The sequence below is a fragment of the Pan paniscus genome, chromosome 6, assembly GCF_029289425.2.
Source record: "Pan paniscus chromosome 6, NHGRI_mPanPan1-v2.0_pri, whole genome shotgun sequence".
Classification (NCBI taxonomy): domain Eukaryota; kingdom Metazoa; phylum Chordata; class Mammalia; order Primates; family Hominidae; genus Pan; species Pan paniscus.
In genome coordinates, this window is record NC_073255.2 from 37448269 (window position 1) to 37464595 (window position 16327).

Here is a 16327-nt window from a genome sequence, read left to right on the forward strand (position 1 = left end):
ACACATTTCATAACACTGATTATATTGCAACATAATACTGTGTAGATATTAACAAGAGGCTTTTCTTTTCTGCTTAATAATTTTTAATCATTCACTCAAGAATCAATAACTAAGGAATCTCAAAAATAGCTTAATTTTCCAATCTCTATTTTCAAACTATTAACTTATAATATTGGAAATACAGCATGATCTAATTGATTTATCTTCATAACTTCAAAATAAATAGAACAACTGACTAGTGAGTTATAAATTGTGGTTAATAATAGTATCAAACAGATCATGTTTAAGATTTATTCCAAGAGTTTTTACTAGAGTTGCTATTTGCTGGATCAATCCTAACTTGTTACTATAATGTTTAGGTTTAAAACAAATTACCCACCTCTGACTGCTGCTTTTCTATATTGATTACACTATTGCTCCACATTGCTTAATATTAACTATAATAAGGCTTTAAACACTATATTTATAAGTGCTTCCTTAAAAGACTGCTGGCACCATGAAGGTTATGCTACCTCTCTTCAGAGAATGTTACAGGTGTTAAGAATCCTGCTATCCACATAGTAACCATAAGAATGCTAGGTTTAAGAGACATGGCTTGAATATCTCCTGCTTGATGCTACTTAGGGCAGTCCCATTATTTAGGAAGACCCTTAGTTTGGAGTAGGCTTTGTGCATCTCAGGGCACTGTATCTTGATAACAGGTAAGCCTGGTTGCTTTCTTGGAGTTTTGGTCTATTTTTGTACCATACACAGGTTGAGTATTTCTCATCCAAAATGCTGGGACTAGAAGTGTTTTAGATTTCAGAGTTTTTCAAATTTTGGAATATTTGCATTTTACTTACTAACTGAGCATCTCTAGTCCAAAAAACCAAAATCTGAAATGCTTCAGTGAGAATTTCCTTTGAGAGTCACGTTGGCGTTCAAAAAGTTTTGGACTTTTCAAGTATTTCAGACTTCAGATTTTCAGATTACAGATGCACAGCCTGTACTGATAAGCTGCTCAATTAACCAGTTACATATTTCAATCTGAACTTATAATACAATTTTGGCTCACACAGGGTTTAATGTGTCAGTGATACGTAAATGCTATTTTAAACTTTACTATCTTTATAAAGAATTTCAGCTGGTTGTATGACAGAAAACATTGATCTTTTTGTCTCTGAAAATCTAAGATATCAGTATATCCTATCCTAAATTTACAAAAAACCTCTGTGAAAGCAGTCAACTTTGTTGAAAAAGCGGTGAGTACACCTACATGTTTCCATCCATTGTTGCAATGACTCGAACTTGACCATTGCTTATTCATCTAAAATAGAAAATATATCTGGCAAGATGTTATCAGTATCAACTCTACCACCTTTATCATGTGGTTATAAACTACACTGCTCAAGGTTATCAACATAACCAAAATTCTGACTACAAAATGAAAGCATTAGCCAAGATATAAAGGCAATATAAATAGAAACAGAAACAAATGATTCAAATTGCACTATCAAAATGATAATACAATGTGGAGAAATAAAAACAATTCAGGTTGCTTCTAAATTGTTTAACTTTTATATTCTGACTATACCTCCTTAGTAGAATATACTATTAGGAGAAAAATAAGTAGAGAAATACTGAACCATACTTTGTAGGATTGTTATTGGTAATGACATTAGTGTAGTAACTCTGAAACTATTTTGTGTGTATTACAGAATAATTTGTTTCTGGGACCTTTTTGTGTTTGAAAGGAAGTGTTTGTCTGAACACAATGAGATATATCAAAAGGGCAGAAAATAGTGCCAAAATCATAAAATATCTAGAGATTAATAAAATATGTGCAAAACATAAAACATTGCTAAGAGAAATTAAAGGAGACGAATATAAATCTATGTTTATGGATTGGAAGATTTAGTATGTTCAGCAATGTCCATTCTAAATTAACCTAGAGATCTAATACACAACCAGCAGGTTGTGTATGTGTTGAAAGAGAGGGGAGTAGTGACAAGCTGATTCTAAAATTTATATGGAAACACAAAGGACCGGGAACAGCTATGGCAATATTGACGAAAAACAAGGTTAGAGATCTTCATTATCAGATATCGAACTTATAAACTACAATATTTAAGGCAGTGTGGTACTGGCTTGAAGATAAACGGACAAATAGAACATAATGGAGAGTGTAGAAATAAATCCAAAAATATATAGTCACTTTATTTATGACACAAGGCCCACTACAATTCAGCGGGGAAAGAATTTTCTTTTTAACAAGTGGTACTAGGTTAACTGGACATCCTATTTGGGGTGGGGTAGGGGAGGAAGAAATCTGGAACTTATTTCATACTGTATACAAGATTCTAGACAGATTATAAACCAAAATGTGAAAGCTACACCAAGATTTTCCCTTATATTTTCTTCAAGCTTCTAAAAGAAAATACGAGAAAATCTTTATGACCTACAGTAGGCAAAGACTTTTTAATCAGACACAAAAAAGACTAAACATAAGAGATTGCTAAATGGAACTTCATGAAAATTAAGAACTTCATCAAAAAACCTCAAAAAGATCTGTGTACAAAAAGATAATCACAAAATCCAAAAAGATGAAAAGGCAGGTCCTAAGTGGTGAGAAGGTACTTGTAGAACATATATTCTACAAACAACTCCATGGAATTGACAAAGAGTTCCCATATATGAATAAAATAACCCAAATATTTGTTAATGGGTGAAGACTCAGATAGGTATTAAAGAAAAGAGAATATCTAAATCAGATAAGCCATATTAAGAGGTACTCAATATCATTACTCATCAGGAAAATGCAAACTAAACCCATAATAAGGTACCATTTCACTCATCAGAATGACTATAATTAAGAGGACTGCCAATGCCAAGCACTGACAAGGATATACTGATAGAAGAAACTGGAATTCTCATACATTGCCAATGGGAGTGAACACTGGTACAAGCACTTTGGAAAACAATGTGGATATATATCACAGACATATGTTGAGAGAAAGACATCGGACATAAGAAAATATGATTCCACTATATGAAACCACCAAATAGGCAAAACTAATCAATAGTGATAGAGATAGAAGAGTGGCTACCTCTTTTGAAGGATGGAGAAGGATACAGATTGGACAGGAACAGAGGTGAGCCTGCTTGGGAGCTGGAAATAGTCTATACATTGATCTAGTTCCTGGATACAAGACTGTATACATATGTAAAGATCCACTGAACAGTTAAAATATGCAAATCTTAATGTATGAAAATTATATATAATTAAAATGTGGGGAGACTACTACCGGCCAAATGTGTGACAATGAGAACATCAAAAAGATTTGCAACAGATTATAAAACACTGAATAAATTTAAAAAAAAACCTATGCATATATAGTAAAAGAAAATGGCAGGACAGGGGATTTGTCTTTACAGAACACCATTAAATGTAGATTAAATGGCAGAATTAGAAAATTACCATTTGCAATGGCTAATGTAATAACTAATTCAGGCAATTATCATCAATGGATGCATAATCAGTTGGTAAATGTTATAGAGGAAGAGGGTATTGGTGTCTCAAAGTATCATCCGACATTTCACTTATTAAAAGGAAAAAGGGCATTTTTATAATAGAGAAATATGACACCAACACCTTAACTGTGTGATTTAACTTAGTAAATTCAATTATGGGACAAATTGGTTTTATGTGCCTCCAGATGTAATGCAAAGAAAAGGACACAACATCATATGTGCCATATTCTTCATTAAAATGTCCAATCTGGCTGGACATAATGGCTTACGCCTGTAATCCCAACACTTTGGGAGGCCGAGGCAGGCAGATTATTTGAGGCCAGGAGTTCAAGACCAGCCTGGCCAACATGGTGAAACCGTGTCTCTAATCAAAGTATAAAAATTAGCTGGGTGTGGTGGCACATGCCTGTAATCCCAGCTACTCGGGAGGCTGAGGCACAAGAATCGCTTGAACCAGGGAGGGAGAGGCTACAGTGAGCCAAAACTGTGCCACTGCACTCCAGCCTGAGCAACAGAGTGAGACCCTACCTCAAAATAAAATAAAATAAAATGGTCTAATCCGAATCTATTAATGAAGAAACGATCAGGCAAGTCCAAAATGTCAGACCTCTACAAAATAATTAGTTCAGACTCCTCAAAAATGTTAATGCCATGAAAAAAAAAGAGACTGAGATAAACTTTTCTAAATAAAATGACAACTAAATGCAATGTACAATCCTTAATCAGACTCTGGATCCAAAATAAAAGCATCAAAGAATTTATAGGACTAAACTATGTAAATAAGAATATGGGCTGTATTAAGATATTATTATATAATTATTAGTGTGAAATTTCTCAAGTATGATAACAGTATTGTGATTATGTAGGAGAATGTCTTGCTTTTAGGCAATATATACTGAAGTATTTAGGGGTGAGATCTCATCATATCTGTAGCTCATTTTCAAACGGATTAGAAAAATGTCTGTGTCGGTGTTTGTATAAGAGATACAGCAAATGTGTCAAAATATTAAAACTGGTAAATGAAACTGAATCTAGAGCATTTCTGTAAGTTTCAATTTGTTCAAAATAAAAAGCTGGAGAAAAAACAGTAGAGAAAAATGTACTTTTCTTGTACTGCCTTTTTAGTACAAGATTTACAGTGGAACTAGACATAGCCCAGGTGAAGATAATAAAACAGTTGTTGGCTCTACCTTCACACCTGAGAACAACTGTGTAATTTATGTAAGGATCTGCCACAGGCAGAGAGTCTTTGCTGGAACCAAACAACTTCTAACAATATAAACAAGAATCTGAAAAAGCTACAAACACAAAAATGAAAATTTTTTGTGACAGCCACCCCTCCCCCAACCTGGGACACACATAAACATACACACACATGAATCTGGCAGATAAAGAGGAGTGGGGGAGAGTCAGAACTCTGTGAGATCACAATCTCACACAGCGCTTAGGTTCCAGGGTCTTGCCACGGCTGAATCTGGAGATGGATTAAAATTAACTAAAAAGCTGAAAACTAACCCCTTCCCAGTTTAAAGAGTGGTAAGATCAAAGGAATCCCAAGTTGAGCATCTGGAAAGTTGGAGACTGAGACAAAGAAAAAAGAGATCACTGTAGTTCATTTGAAACTGGAAGTAAACTAAAACAAATTAAAACTATACTACTGCCCTGCTTGGCAGGGCTTCATGTGGGATCCAAATTCTCAGTCTCTCTTCCTAGGTGCTTGACATAAAAGAAGATGTTCCCTTTCTAGGGAAATTGAGGCAAAAATGATTATCCAGTTCAACCTTTATTATTCTTTTACAGAAGTCGTCTTGCATAAAATAAAAAGCTATGAGACATGCAAAGTAGCAGGAAAACATGATCCACAATCGAGAGAAAAAAACAGTCAATGGAGTTAAATTCCCAGATAATGTATGTGTTGGCATTAGAAGACAGACTTTAAAATAACTATAATAATTAGATTTTTAAATGTATAGAAAAATATTAGTGAGATGAATGAAGAGATAGGAAATTTCAACAGAAAAATGGAGGCTCTAGGAAAAAAATGGAAATTCTAAGTAACGAAGGAAGAAAGGGAAAGAGAGGGAGGGAGGGAAGGAGGGAAGAAAGGACGGCAAGAAGGGAGGAAGGCAGAGAGGGAGGGAGGGAATTTACCAGAGAGTGATAATAGCAGACTGCATGCATCAGAATAAAGCATCCATCAACTCCTAGACATGGCAAGAGAAAATACCCAAAGCGAGGAATAGAGAGAAAAAAAATGGGGGAAAAAAAAAAGTGTCAAAAATCTGTGATAGTATTTTTAAAAAGTTGAACATACATGTAATTAGAATCCCCAAAGAAGAAGAGAGAAAGAATGGGGAAAATAAAGTATTTAAAAAGAAGATCTTGGCTAGAAATTTTCCAAAACTGATTAAAAATAAAAACTAACCCACAAAACAAAAGCGTTCAATGAACAAAGCACATCTAGGTTCACCACCATCAACCAATAAAAAACAAATATATAATGAAAATTCTCAAACAACAGAGAAAAGACACATTACATTCAGAGGAACAACAACAAAAATTATAGCTGACTTCTTATAAAACGGTAGAAACCAGAAGATAATGGAATGGCATCTTTAAAGTGCTGAAAGGTAAAGCTATCAACCTATAATTCTTATGCAGCAAACATATACTTCAAAAATGAAGGCAAGATAACATTTTTAGACAGACAAAAACTAAGGGACTTATTGGGATATCTTTATCACAATGCTAAATAAAATTCTTAAAACTAAAGAGAAATTATGTCAGATGGAAATCCAGATCTGCAGGAAGAAATTAAGAACACCATTGAGATGCAAACTGAAATGCTCAGTTGTGAAGGATGACCGGGAGTTAATTAGGCACAGGTCAAGATGAGGGGCACAGAGGCATATACAAAGCATAGGAAACAGCATGTGCAAAGGCCCCGAGGAAGGAAAAGGAATAGTCCTTTCCAGGAACTGGAGAAAGAAGGGCCAATAGGGCTGAAGCAAAACAATAAAAAACAGCCTGAAGAGTGATGTGAGACAAAACCAGAAATCCAGCTGGGCAAGGTCATAAAAGATGTTGTAGGCTACTTTTCTATTGTAGACTGCTTTTCAAATTTACATCAGCAGATATGCTGCTAAGATTAACACATTCTATTTTTATTGAACTTTTGCAGTTACTGTAAGTTTAATATAATAAGTTCACAAATCCACAGACATACCAGTGAATAGCCTTCATAAAACTATACATCTTGTACTTACACTGTTTCCCAAATTCATGTAAAACATAATTTAAAACATGTCACTCTACTAGTCATCATCCTCTAGTGGCATTCCATCCACTCCAAATAGACCCTATAATGACCTTCAGAAATCTGCTCCCACTCTATCCTACCTCCAATTATTAACTGTCTGACCTTATCTGCTATCACTCTCTGCTCCTCCTTGCTACTGCCCAAATAAGCCAGTTATTCTCCTGCTTTAAGGCAGAAGATAATCCCACATTCACATGATTGTCCACAAGGATAGAAGTCTTTGTTTTACTTATACATCTCAAGCATCAAAAAGTACCTGGAGTACAGCAGGCCAAAACCTTACCAACACTGGAAAGAAAGGAAGAAAGAATGAAAGAAAAACGAAGAGGTCCACAAACTGGTAAGAAAAGGTCTCTGCACCTTTCATTTGTAAAAGATAAATTATAGTGATGTCTTATTTGAAATGCTACTCCCTTAACTAAGAATTTCACGTTTGGAGAGATTAATGGGAGAATCAGGAAACTTGTAATCCTCTCTCTGCAAAAAGATCCACAATATTGATCTGGGCAATGATTTCTTGGATAAGACTGCAAAAGCGCAGGCAAGGAAAGCAAAAATAGCCAAATAGGATTGTGTCAAACTAAAATGCTTCTGCACAACAAAGGAAATAATTAACAGTATAGAGTCAACCCGAGGATTGGGAGAAAATATCTGCAAACCATACCTCTGATAAGGGGCCAATATTTAAAATATATAAGGTACTCAAATAACTCAATAGCAACAAAACAACTCAATTTTTAAAATGGGCAAAGAATCTGAAGTCATTTCTCAAAAGGAAAGATACAAATGGCCAACAGATATATGAAAAAGAAAATGCTCAGCTTCTCAAATCATAGGGGAAATTCAAATTAAAACCACAATGAGATATCAATGTACACCTGTTAGAATGGCTATTATCAAAACAGACAAATGATAAGTGTTGGAGAGGATGTGGAGAAAAGGGAACTCTTGCACACTGTTGGTGGGAATGTAAATTCATACAGTCATTCTAGAAAGCCATGTAAGTTTCCTCAAAAACACTATAAATAGAACTCGCAATCCCACTTCAGAGTATATATACAAAGGAACTGAAATCAGTACATCAGAGATGTCTGCACTCCCATGTTCATTTCAGCATTATTCACAATAGCCAAGATACAGAAGCAACCCTAAGTGTCCATAAAGAGATTAATAAGGAAAATGTGCTATACATACCCAATGGAATATGACACAGCCTTAAAAAAAGAAGGAAATTATGTCATTTGAGACACTATGAATGGAACTGAAAGATACTACACTAAGTGAAATAAGCCAAGCACAGGAAGGCAAATACTGTATGATCTCAATTACATGTGGAATCTAAGAGTCATTCTCATAGAAACAGAGAACAGAAAGGTAGTTACCAGGGGCTCAGGGGAGAGATGGGTAATGGGGAGATGATCCAAGGATATAAAGTTTCAGTTGGGCAGGAGGAATAAGTTTTAATGATCTATTGCTCCGCTTGGCGACTACAGTTAATAATAATGTACTGCATATTTGGAAATTGCTAAAAGAATAGATTTTTAGCATTCTCACCACAAAAAATGCTAAGTTGGTGAAGGAATAGATACGTTAATTTGCTTGATTGACTCCTTCTACAATGTATACATAAATCAAAACATCACATTGTAGCCCATTAATATCTACAATTATTATTTGTAAGTTAAAATAAATAATTTTTTAAAAATATAAATAAATAAAATCATCTCCCTGCTGGGTAACCTTGAGCCAATCTCTTAATGTTTTAGTGCTTCCATTTTTATGATATTGGGATATTTACTACGTATCTACCATATAAGAATATTATAAGAATGAGATTGATTTCAAAGTGTTCTAAGAATTCTTTTCCAAATCTTATATAAATGGCATAACTATGTCAATAAGTAATTAGGAACATGTATGTTTATAGTTTAATCTCAGTTCAGTGCAAAAATAGTTAAGAAATATGGGTCAGAAATATGTTGTGGGTCATAAAAATGGGTTAATTAGATATGAACCCCAAGGCAATCTTTCATTTACTTTGAATTACTTTTTTAAAAAGTATTTATTTCTAAAAAACACAAAGTAAGGAATTTCCTCTTCATATGTGCACATCTTTACATATGCGATTATGTTTTACATAAAACAGAATCAATCATGCTTGGTAATAGTTTTTTTTTTTAATCTTACCATGAAAAAGCTAAACAATCTTATTTCACAAAAAATAATTTCTAACAATAAAAAAATTGGAGAAAAATACTGTATTCAGGTTTTTCTGAATACACATTCATGTGCTTTTCTATCAGCATGCCAAAACCCTGCACCATCAACACATGTTGCGTGCATCTTGTAAAAGAAAACATTTTAAAGGCAAAACAAAATTGCTAGCTTTCGTCTTTGCACAAATTCTCAGTTGTGACAGAATGAAATTTACTAAAGAAGCTTGATCAATGAGAACATCTGCATAGTTTTTATTATAGAATGTATAACCTCAACATTACTGATCATTATTACAAACCCTTTTATTGCATTTCACAAGTTTCGGATTTGAAGGTTTTAAATGTGTTTTAAATAATTTATTTAATAATCGATTAAGCTATTCATGCTACACATTTTATAACTATTTTGTTCAGGCAAAATTTTTCCCTTGTAAAACCATATGAGGAAAAAGAAAATTTGAAAAAAGTAAACCTATGCTATCTTAGCATCTAGTGCAGAGCAAACTAAATAATGGAAATAGAACTTAAATGCAAGTAACAATTCAGGACTATTCTTTGCAACATAAACCAATCACTCATGTGATCAAAGTAACTCTCCTAAGAAAGTAAGGTACCAATTAGTAACCCACTAGCATTTCCAGTGAGCAATGCTCTACAAAAGCTCACTAAATACATAAATAGGTACTACCAGAGTGAATATTTCTGTCCATAGAAAAAGTATACACTTAAAAATCTGAAAAACATAGGGTCTGAAAATCTCATTAACTAAAACCAAAATATGTTGAGTTCTCACCAATATTTTACCCAAAACTGCAGTTTATGCTCTCAATTTTAATGCCATTACCTGTATTTTCACATGTAATTTTACATGTAAGTAAAATTATCTACTTGACTATTTCAGTAAAACTGAAATTCTAATTCTAATGATATTCGGTTTACCTTTTCCTAAAAAAGTGATGTCTAAGCATGCTTTTCAGCTACACCAAGTAGCTGAAAAGTATCAAAAAGACAATTCATCAGCCTGAAAAGCCACCTGAATAGTCTGAATTCCATTGTTAAAATTTAAGAAAACTTTGTAAGGAATGATGTTCATGCCACATGAGTATCAAACTTATAAGAAAACGTAAGACGAAGAATTAAAAACCATAGTATACACTGAGGGTAGCACGATAGACCTTTGCACTTTACAAACAGTGGTCTTCCTGGTGGTCTAGGTTCCAAAATTTTGAATAACCTCTTTCCTCTGACACCTTATTGTTAACACACAATGCTTCTTTCTTCCATTATTAAATGGTTATTTCCCTGTTTCTTAGGTCATTCCCTCAGAATCTGTGGCTCAAAGTGCTTCATGGTCCACACTATCACAATGTGCAGGATCCACAGTCAGGAAAAGCCAAATCTTTTTTTTTTTTCTTTTTAAACACATACTATACCAATTAACTGATGTCATGTTGCAACCACTTGTCAAATACTCTAGCTTTACATTTCTGTGATTCTAAATACTAAGAACATATTAGCTAAGTATCCATTAGTAACTCGCTGACTAAAAAGAAGTCCAGCACTGACTCTGCATTATGTTTGGAGATGATTACTGTTATAGCACATGTTAAAACATGTGCATATTCAAATACAGCAGGCACTGAGTGTATAAAATGCATGGAAGGACAAAGTCACTTCACACAAAGCAAGCTGACCTTTATTCTTTTCTCCCTCATACAAAATTTATCATGAAAGAAATCTAGACAGAGGTGTATTAGAAATTCATTTACAACTATGATTAATCTAGAAACGTTGACATTCTGAATTTATAGTAGAATTTAAACTAAGTTAATTAGTCAATAACAGTAATAATACAAGCTAACAATTACATAGCAGCTACCAAGTGCCAAACACTGTTCTAGGCATTTACACATATGAATTCACTTAGTCTCTGCAATAATCCTATGAGGTGGGTAACATCATTATGCCCATTTACAAAGAGGAAACTAAGGCAAAGAGAGATTAAATGACTTGCTCAGATCACAGAGCCACTAAATAGCAGTCAGGATTTGAACCCAGGCAACCTGGATCCAGAGTCTATATTTTTTACAATACTGTTCTCTTTAGAAAGCCCTTGAACACTCAAATATTTCGCAAAAAGTACTTAAAAGAATATCAAATGTTAATACATTAAAATAAGAATACACTGTGTAGCTCCTACAACAAAAAGTTATCCCTACAAAAGAAAGTTATATCGATTACTGCCTACTTCTATTATAACTAAAATATGAGTTTCACAGTTTTTAAATTATACAAACAATTGATACTTGAGGGCAGGCGTAATGGCTTATACCTGTAATCCCAACACTTTGGGAGACCAAGGCAGGAGGATTGCTTGAGGCCAGGAATTCGAGACCAGCCTGGGCAACACAGAAAGATTCCATGTCTATAAAAAATTTAAAAAATTAGCTGACTGTGGTGATGAATGCCTGTAGTCCCAGCTACTCTGGAAGCTGATTCTGAGGCAGAAGGATCACCTGACCCCAGGAGTTTGAGGCTGCAGTGAGCTATGATCTACCACTGCACTCCAGACTGGGCAACAAAAAGAGACACTGCCTCAAAAAAAAAAAAAAAAAAAAAAAAAGAATTGATACAGTCGATACAGACCCACTATTTCATCAAGTTACTAAGCCTTATATCACATAAGAAGTATAATGGTCATGAAAAGTTAACTTAAATGAATGCTAGTGTTTAAATTTTGAATCAAAATAATAAGATCAAACATTTAAAGAATGCCATTATAGATTAAATTTAAAGAAGAAAACTGCATTTCCAGGAGTAATTCTGAGAATAGTTTTTGATTACCTACCTCTCCATGTCCGAAAAAGAAGCACAACACTGTAATCAGGCCTCCTAATCGGCTGCCACTGGAAAAGAAGAAAACATAAATAACAAAAATCCAGGTCAATCCTAAGAAAAATGTTAAAATGGCATAACATCATAACCTCTGGTATTATAAAAGATTTTAGTCACACTAGAACTCTCCTATGCTTATTTATAAAATAGTGTATTTCCTCCAAAGTATCATTAGTCAAAATAATCTTTTTTCATTTTTAAAAAATCATTTGCTATCTTCAATATGTATAGACTCAGAAAAGCACGCAAACTGAAAGGGAATAAAAATCCTTACTAGTCACATTGCTGTACATCATGCAACCTGATTCTTCTTTTTATTTTCTTTATAACCTCATATTTATTTATGTCCTTCAACATTTCTCAAACTGCTTTCCTTGGGACAGATGACATACATTAGGAAAAAGGGTGAGAAAGACGTGCAAGGAAAGGGATCCACGGTCATGAGGATGGAAAACCCCACACTGCCTACCTGCTCCTAGAAATTCACAAGGCACTTCCACACATTAAAGATTTAATTTCATATTTCCCAAATCCCATCCCCAAGCTACTTTTCTGCAGAATACACTTGAGGAATACCAGTTTATGAAGTTTTATGTTTCATTTGTTTTCAAAAACTGGAATAGAACACAAATATCAAAGTATGACAATCAGGCTTATAACTCTAGATAAGAAATTACAATGGTGCAATCTAGTAGTTCTAACAATTAACCTTCATTTGCTCAGGTAAGAGTGAAATATGTTCCCTACTGTCCCCCAGGTCTGGGTAGGGGACATAAGGCTATGTTTAGGTTTATTTCATCATGTTCTGCATCTTTACTCTTGAAGTCTTCTTACTCATTTTAGCTCATGCTGCTTTCTTATTATTCTACCCAAATATCCTTCCTTCTTTTTCTCTATCTACCTTCCTTCTATTTCTCTATCTATAAGTATACCACAGAGAGGTCAGAGAGGAAACAAAGAACCAGATGGTATAGGCATCAAAGGCCTTGTATTTACTCTTGTGATGTATGAATGAGGAAAAGAGGAAGAGATGCAATGGCCAGCAGGGATAATCCACGTAGGGAGTATCCAGGAGACAGGTAGGGCTGGGACCCCAGCACAGGTGGCCTGTTTGCCTTGGCAAAAGAGGAGGAAGACTGCATGTTTAGTGGCAAGTACTTTGTGGAGTTTCCATGTTCCCCACAGAGCAGAAGACACAGCCACTCGCTGCTAGAGTGAAACGATGGCAGCATTAAACGTTTGAGGAAAGACAGAAATGTCTGAAACACCACTCACATTTCAGGAGAGTGGTAACTGGGGAAAACACAGTGCTGCTGGGATATCTTAGGGGAACAACTGAGGCTGCAGAACACAAATCTATAGGGTCACTAATCATAAGATTGTGTGATTTTTGCCTACCAATTATCAGCCTAGAAAGCACAAATGAAATATAAAGGGGCAAAGAAACTGAGGACATTGGCCAGAAAGTGTCTGAAGTGATGGATCACTGAAATGAGAGCATCAGATAGAGGAGCTTAGAAAGCAGTACAGGCTAGGAAGTGGACGCCAGGGTTCTCTCCTGAAAGGTGTACCACATCTTCTTCAAAAGAGAAGCACACAGGCTAGGCCCAGGCTTCATCACAAGTGATTAGACATTAGAAAGGTTAAGACAGAGTTAATGGTTTAGAAAACAAATAAATACATTTTAGTGTTTTGAACTTACTCTAACAAGACAAAAAATATAGTTTATAGGGAAAAAAATGTGATTTTCTCTTGCTACCCTCTCCCAATCCTATTCACCTAAGAACATTTTAGTACGTGTCTATTCTTCCAAATCTCTCTCTCTAACCACACAAACATATATTTTCTGTGTGATCATATTAACATCTAAAATTTGTTCCTTTTCTAATTATTCAGCATAAAGATTATTCCTAATCAATATATGTAAACTTAAAGGGATTCTTTTTATAGATGGCAAATACTGTATAGTACAAATTATTTAGCCCATTCCATATTACTGGGCATATAAATATTTTTCAATTTCTTGCTATAATAAAAAATGGTGAAAGTAAACATCCTCGTATGTGTAAATGCTGGCGCATTTGTTTCAGGAGGGATCTAACTGTGAGACACATGAGTCAAAGGATGTGAGCTGTGCCCGGAGGCACTGCAGCAGTCCACACCCTCGTCACAGGGTATGCAGGAGGTCATTTCTCCACCCCTCGTGCAGCACCTCATGTGTTTTTCAAAATTTTGTCCTTAGACAGGTGAAAACCCTTTTCTCACTGCCTACTTGTATGCAGCATCATTTTAGTGTTTTGTTTTGACAACATGTATTTTCTCTTCCGTGAACTGCTTATTCATATTCTTGTCTATTTTTCTATTAGACTATTTCCCTACTTAAAAATTAAGGTTATCAAACCTTTGACTGTCAAATGTGAAAATAACATTTAAAAGCTGTCCAAAAAAACAACCACTTTAAGCCTTCAGAAAGATGTAACTGTGATCTGAGTCACATATGGTTACAACTTCCATTCTCAGATTACAGATTAACTTGCTTTCTTATTTTTCTTGTTCAGTACAATGACTACAGAATTAAACACTGTCAGGCACAAAAACTTCCTGCCTTTTTTTTTTTTCCCAGAGACCGGGTCTCACTTTGTCACCCAAGCTAGGGTAGAGTGGCACAATCATGGCTCACTGCAGCCTCGAACTCATGGAATCCAGCAATCCTCCTGCCTCAGCCTCCAGAGTAGCTGAAACTACAGGTGTGAGCCTGCCTTCGTAGTTAATAACCCCTGTTAAAGATTAACTTTCCCTGTGTTGTTTTACTTTGCTTAGATCAGACTATAGAAAACCCGTCATTATTATATCCTGTTTAAAAAAAAAAGTTAAATGTACCCTTCCCCAAAAGAAATACCACCTATAACCAATCAAACTGCTGTGACTATGTGCCAATCCGTATGAATAATGTCGTATTCCTGCTAAAAATGTCTCTGTCTCTGCCTATATAAATGAAACCTGAATTTCCCTACTTCCAAAGGCTGACTTCATTCCTTTGGAGTTGGTGTTCCTGAGTGGTCCACCCTCACACTTTGTGCTTGAATAAACACTATTTAGATTCTGATCCTTTTGATTAAGTTAACACATATGTGTGACAAAGTATTTTGATATAATTTGTGGTGTATTCTGTCAGAAAGAATTTTTAAACTTTTATGTATTTAAATATGTTGATATTTTCCTTTATTTCTTCTGCACTTTCTGTCTTGTCTCTGAAGGTCTTCCACACCTCAAAACTATAGTCTCCTAAAATTTCTTCTAATATTATTAACTGCATTTTCCACTTAGCTCTTCCACCCTAATTTTGTTCTTTGAAATACCCAATTATATTAAAATCATTTATCACGTAAACATCTTTTACCAGTGAAATGAAATTCAGCCTTTATCTTATATTAATTCCTTACAATGATAGACTCTGTTCTATTTCATTCAACTGACTGAATTCTGTATTTTTTTGTATCACACTATTTTTATTACTGTAGCATTATGGTAATTTTAACACATGATTTTAAAAAGCTCCCCACCCCCAACTACTCTTATTTTAAGATTTTTTAGGTAATTCCTACCAACTTATTCTTACATATAACATCTGAACCAGTCTCCCAACCCTGCTCCCCAACCCAAGAAAAAATTGTCAGGCTTCTGATCAGAATGACATTAAACTTATATACAATTTGGGTTGGGAAGGGCTGTCATTTATATGATGGTCATTCAGTTGCACAGTATATTTCTTTCCATTTACTCAATTCTAATTGTATTCCTTTAAATAAAAATTTTTGGGGCCAGCCACGGTGGCTCATGCCTATACTGTAATCTCAGCACTTTGGGAGGCCAAGTCAGGTGGATCACTTGAGGCCAGGAGTTCGAGACCAGCCTGCCCAACATGATGAAACACTGTCGCTACAAAAAAAAAAAAAAATTAGCCACGTGGTGGCACATGACTGTAGTCCTAGCTACTCAGGAGGCTGAGAGTCAAGAATCGTTTGAACCAGGAAGGCGGAGGCTACAATAAGCTGAGATTGCGCCACGGCACTCCAGCCCAGGTGACAGAGTGAAACTGTCTCAAAAAATAATAAATTTTTTTTTGGACAACCAATGTAAGAGTCAAGTACCAAGTTAAAACTTCTAGAAATACAAAGAGAACATGATAAAATCTGATCACAGTGGAAAATTTTAATTCTTTCATAATCTAACAGGTCAAGTAAGCTAAAGGAAACATATTAGGGATCTGAAGGAGATAATCAACAAGCTCAATATTGTGACTATACAGAGATTACACATCATTTTCTTATGTCACTGGGACATCTAGTTGCAAAGGCACCTCATTCTCTGATAGAAGCTAAAACAA

The 16327-nt window shown here is 34.9% G+C and overlaps 1 protein-coding gene across 1 annotated transcript in view; it reads right to left on the reverse strand.

Moving 5' to 3' along the window:
• The window catches only part of LOC103784145 (protein C-mannosyl-transferase DPY19L1), a 104400-nt gene that overhangs the window by 33332 nt on the left and 54741 nt on the right, over window positions 1-16327 (reverse strand). The window contains exon 7 of the mRNA XM_063605678.1: window positions 11894-11951. Within this exon, the coding sequence (XP_063461748.1) occupies window positions 11894-11951 (58 nt within the window). The remainder of the gene's footprint in view (window positions 1-11893; window positions 11952-16327) is intronic.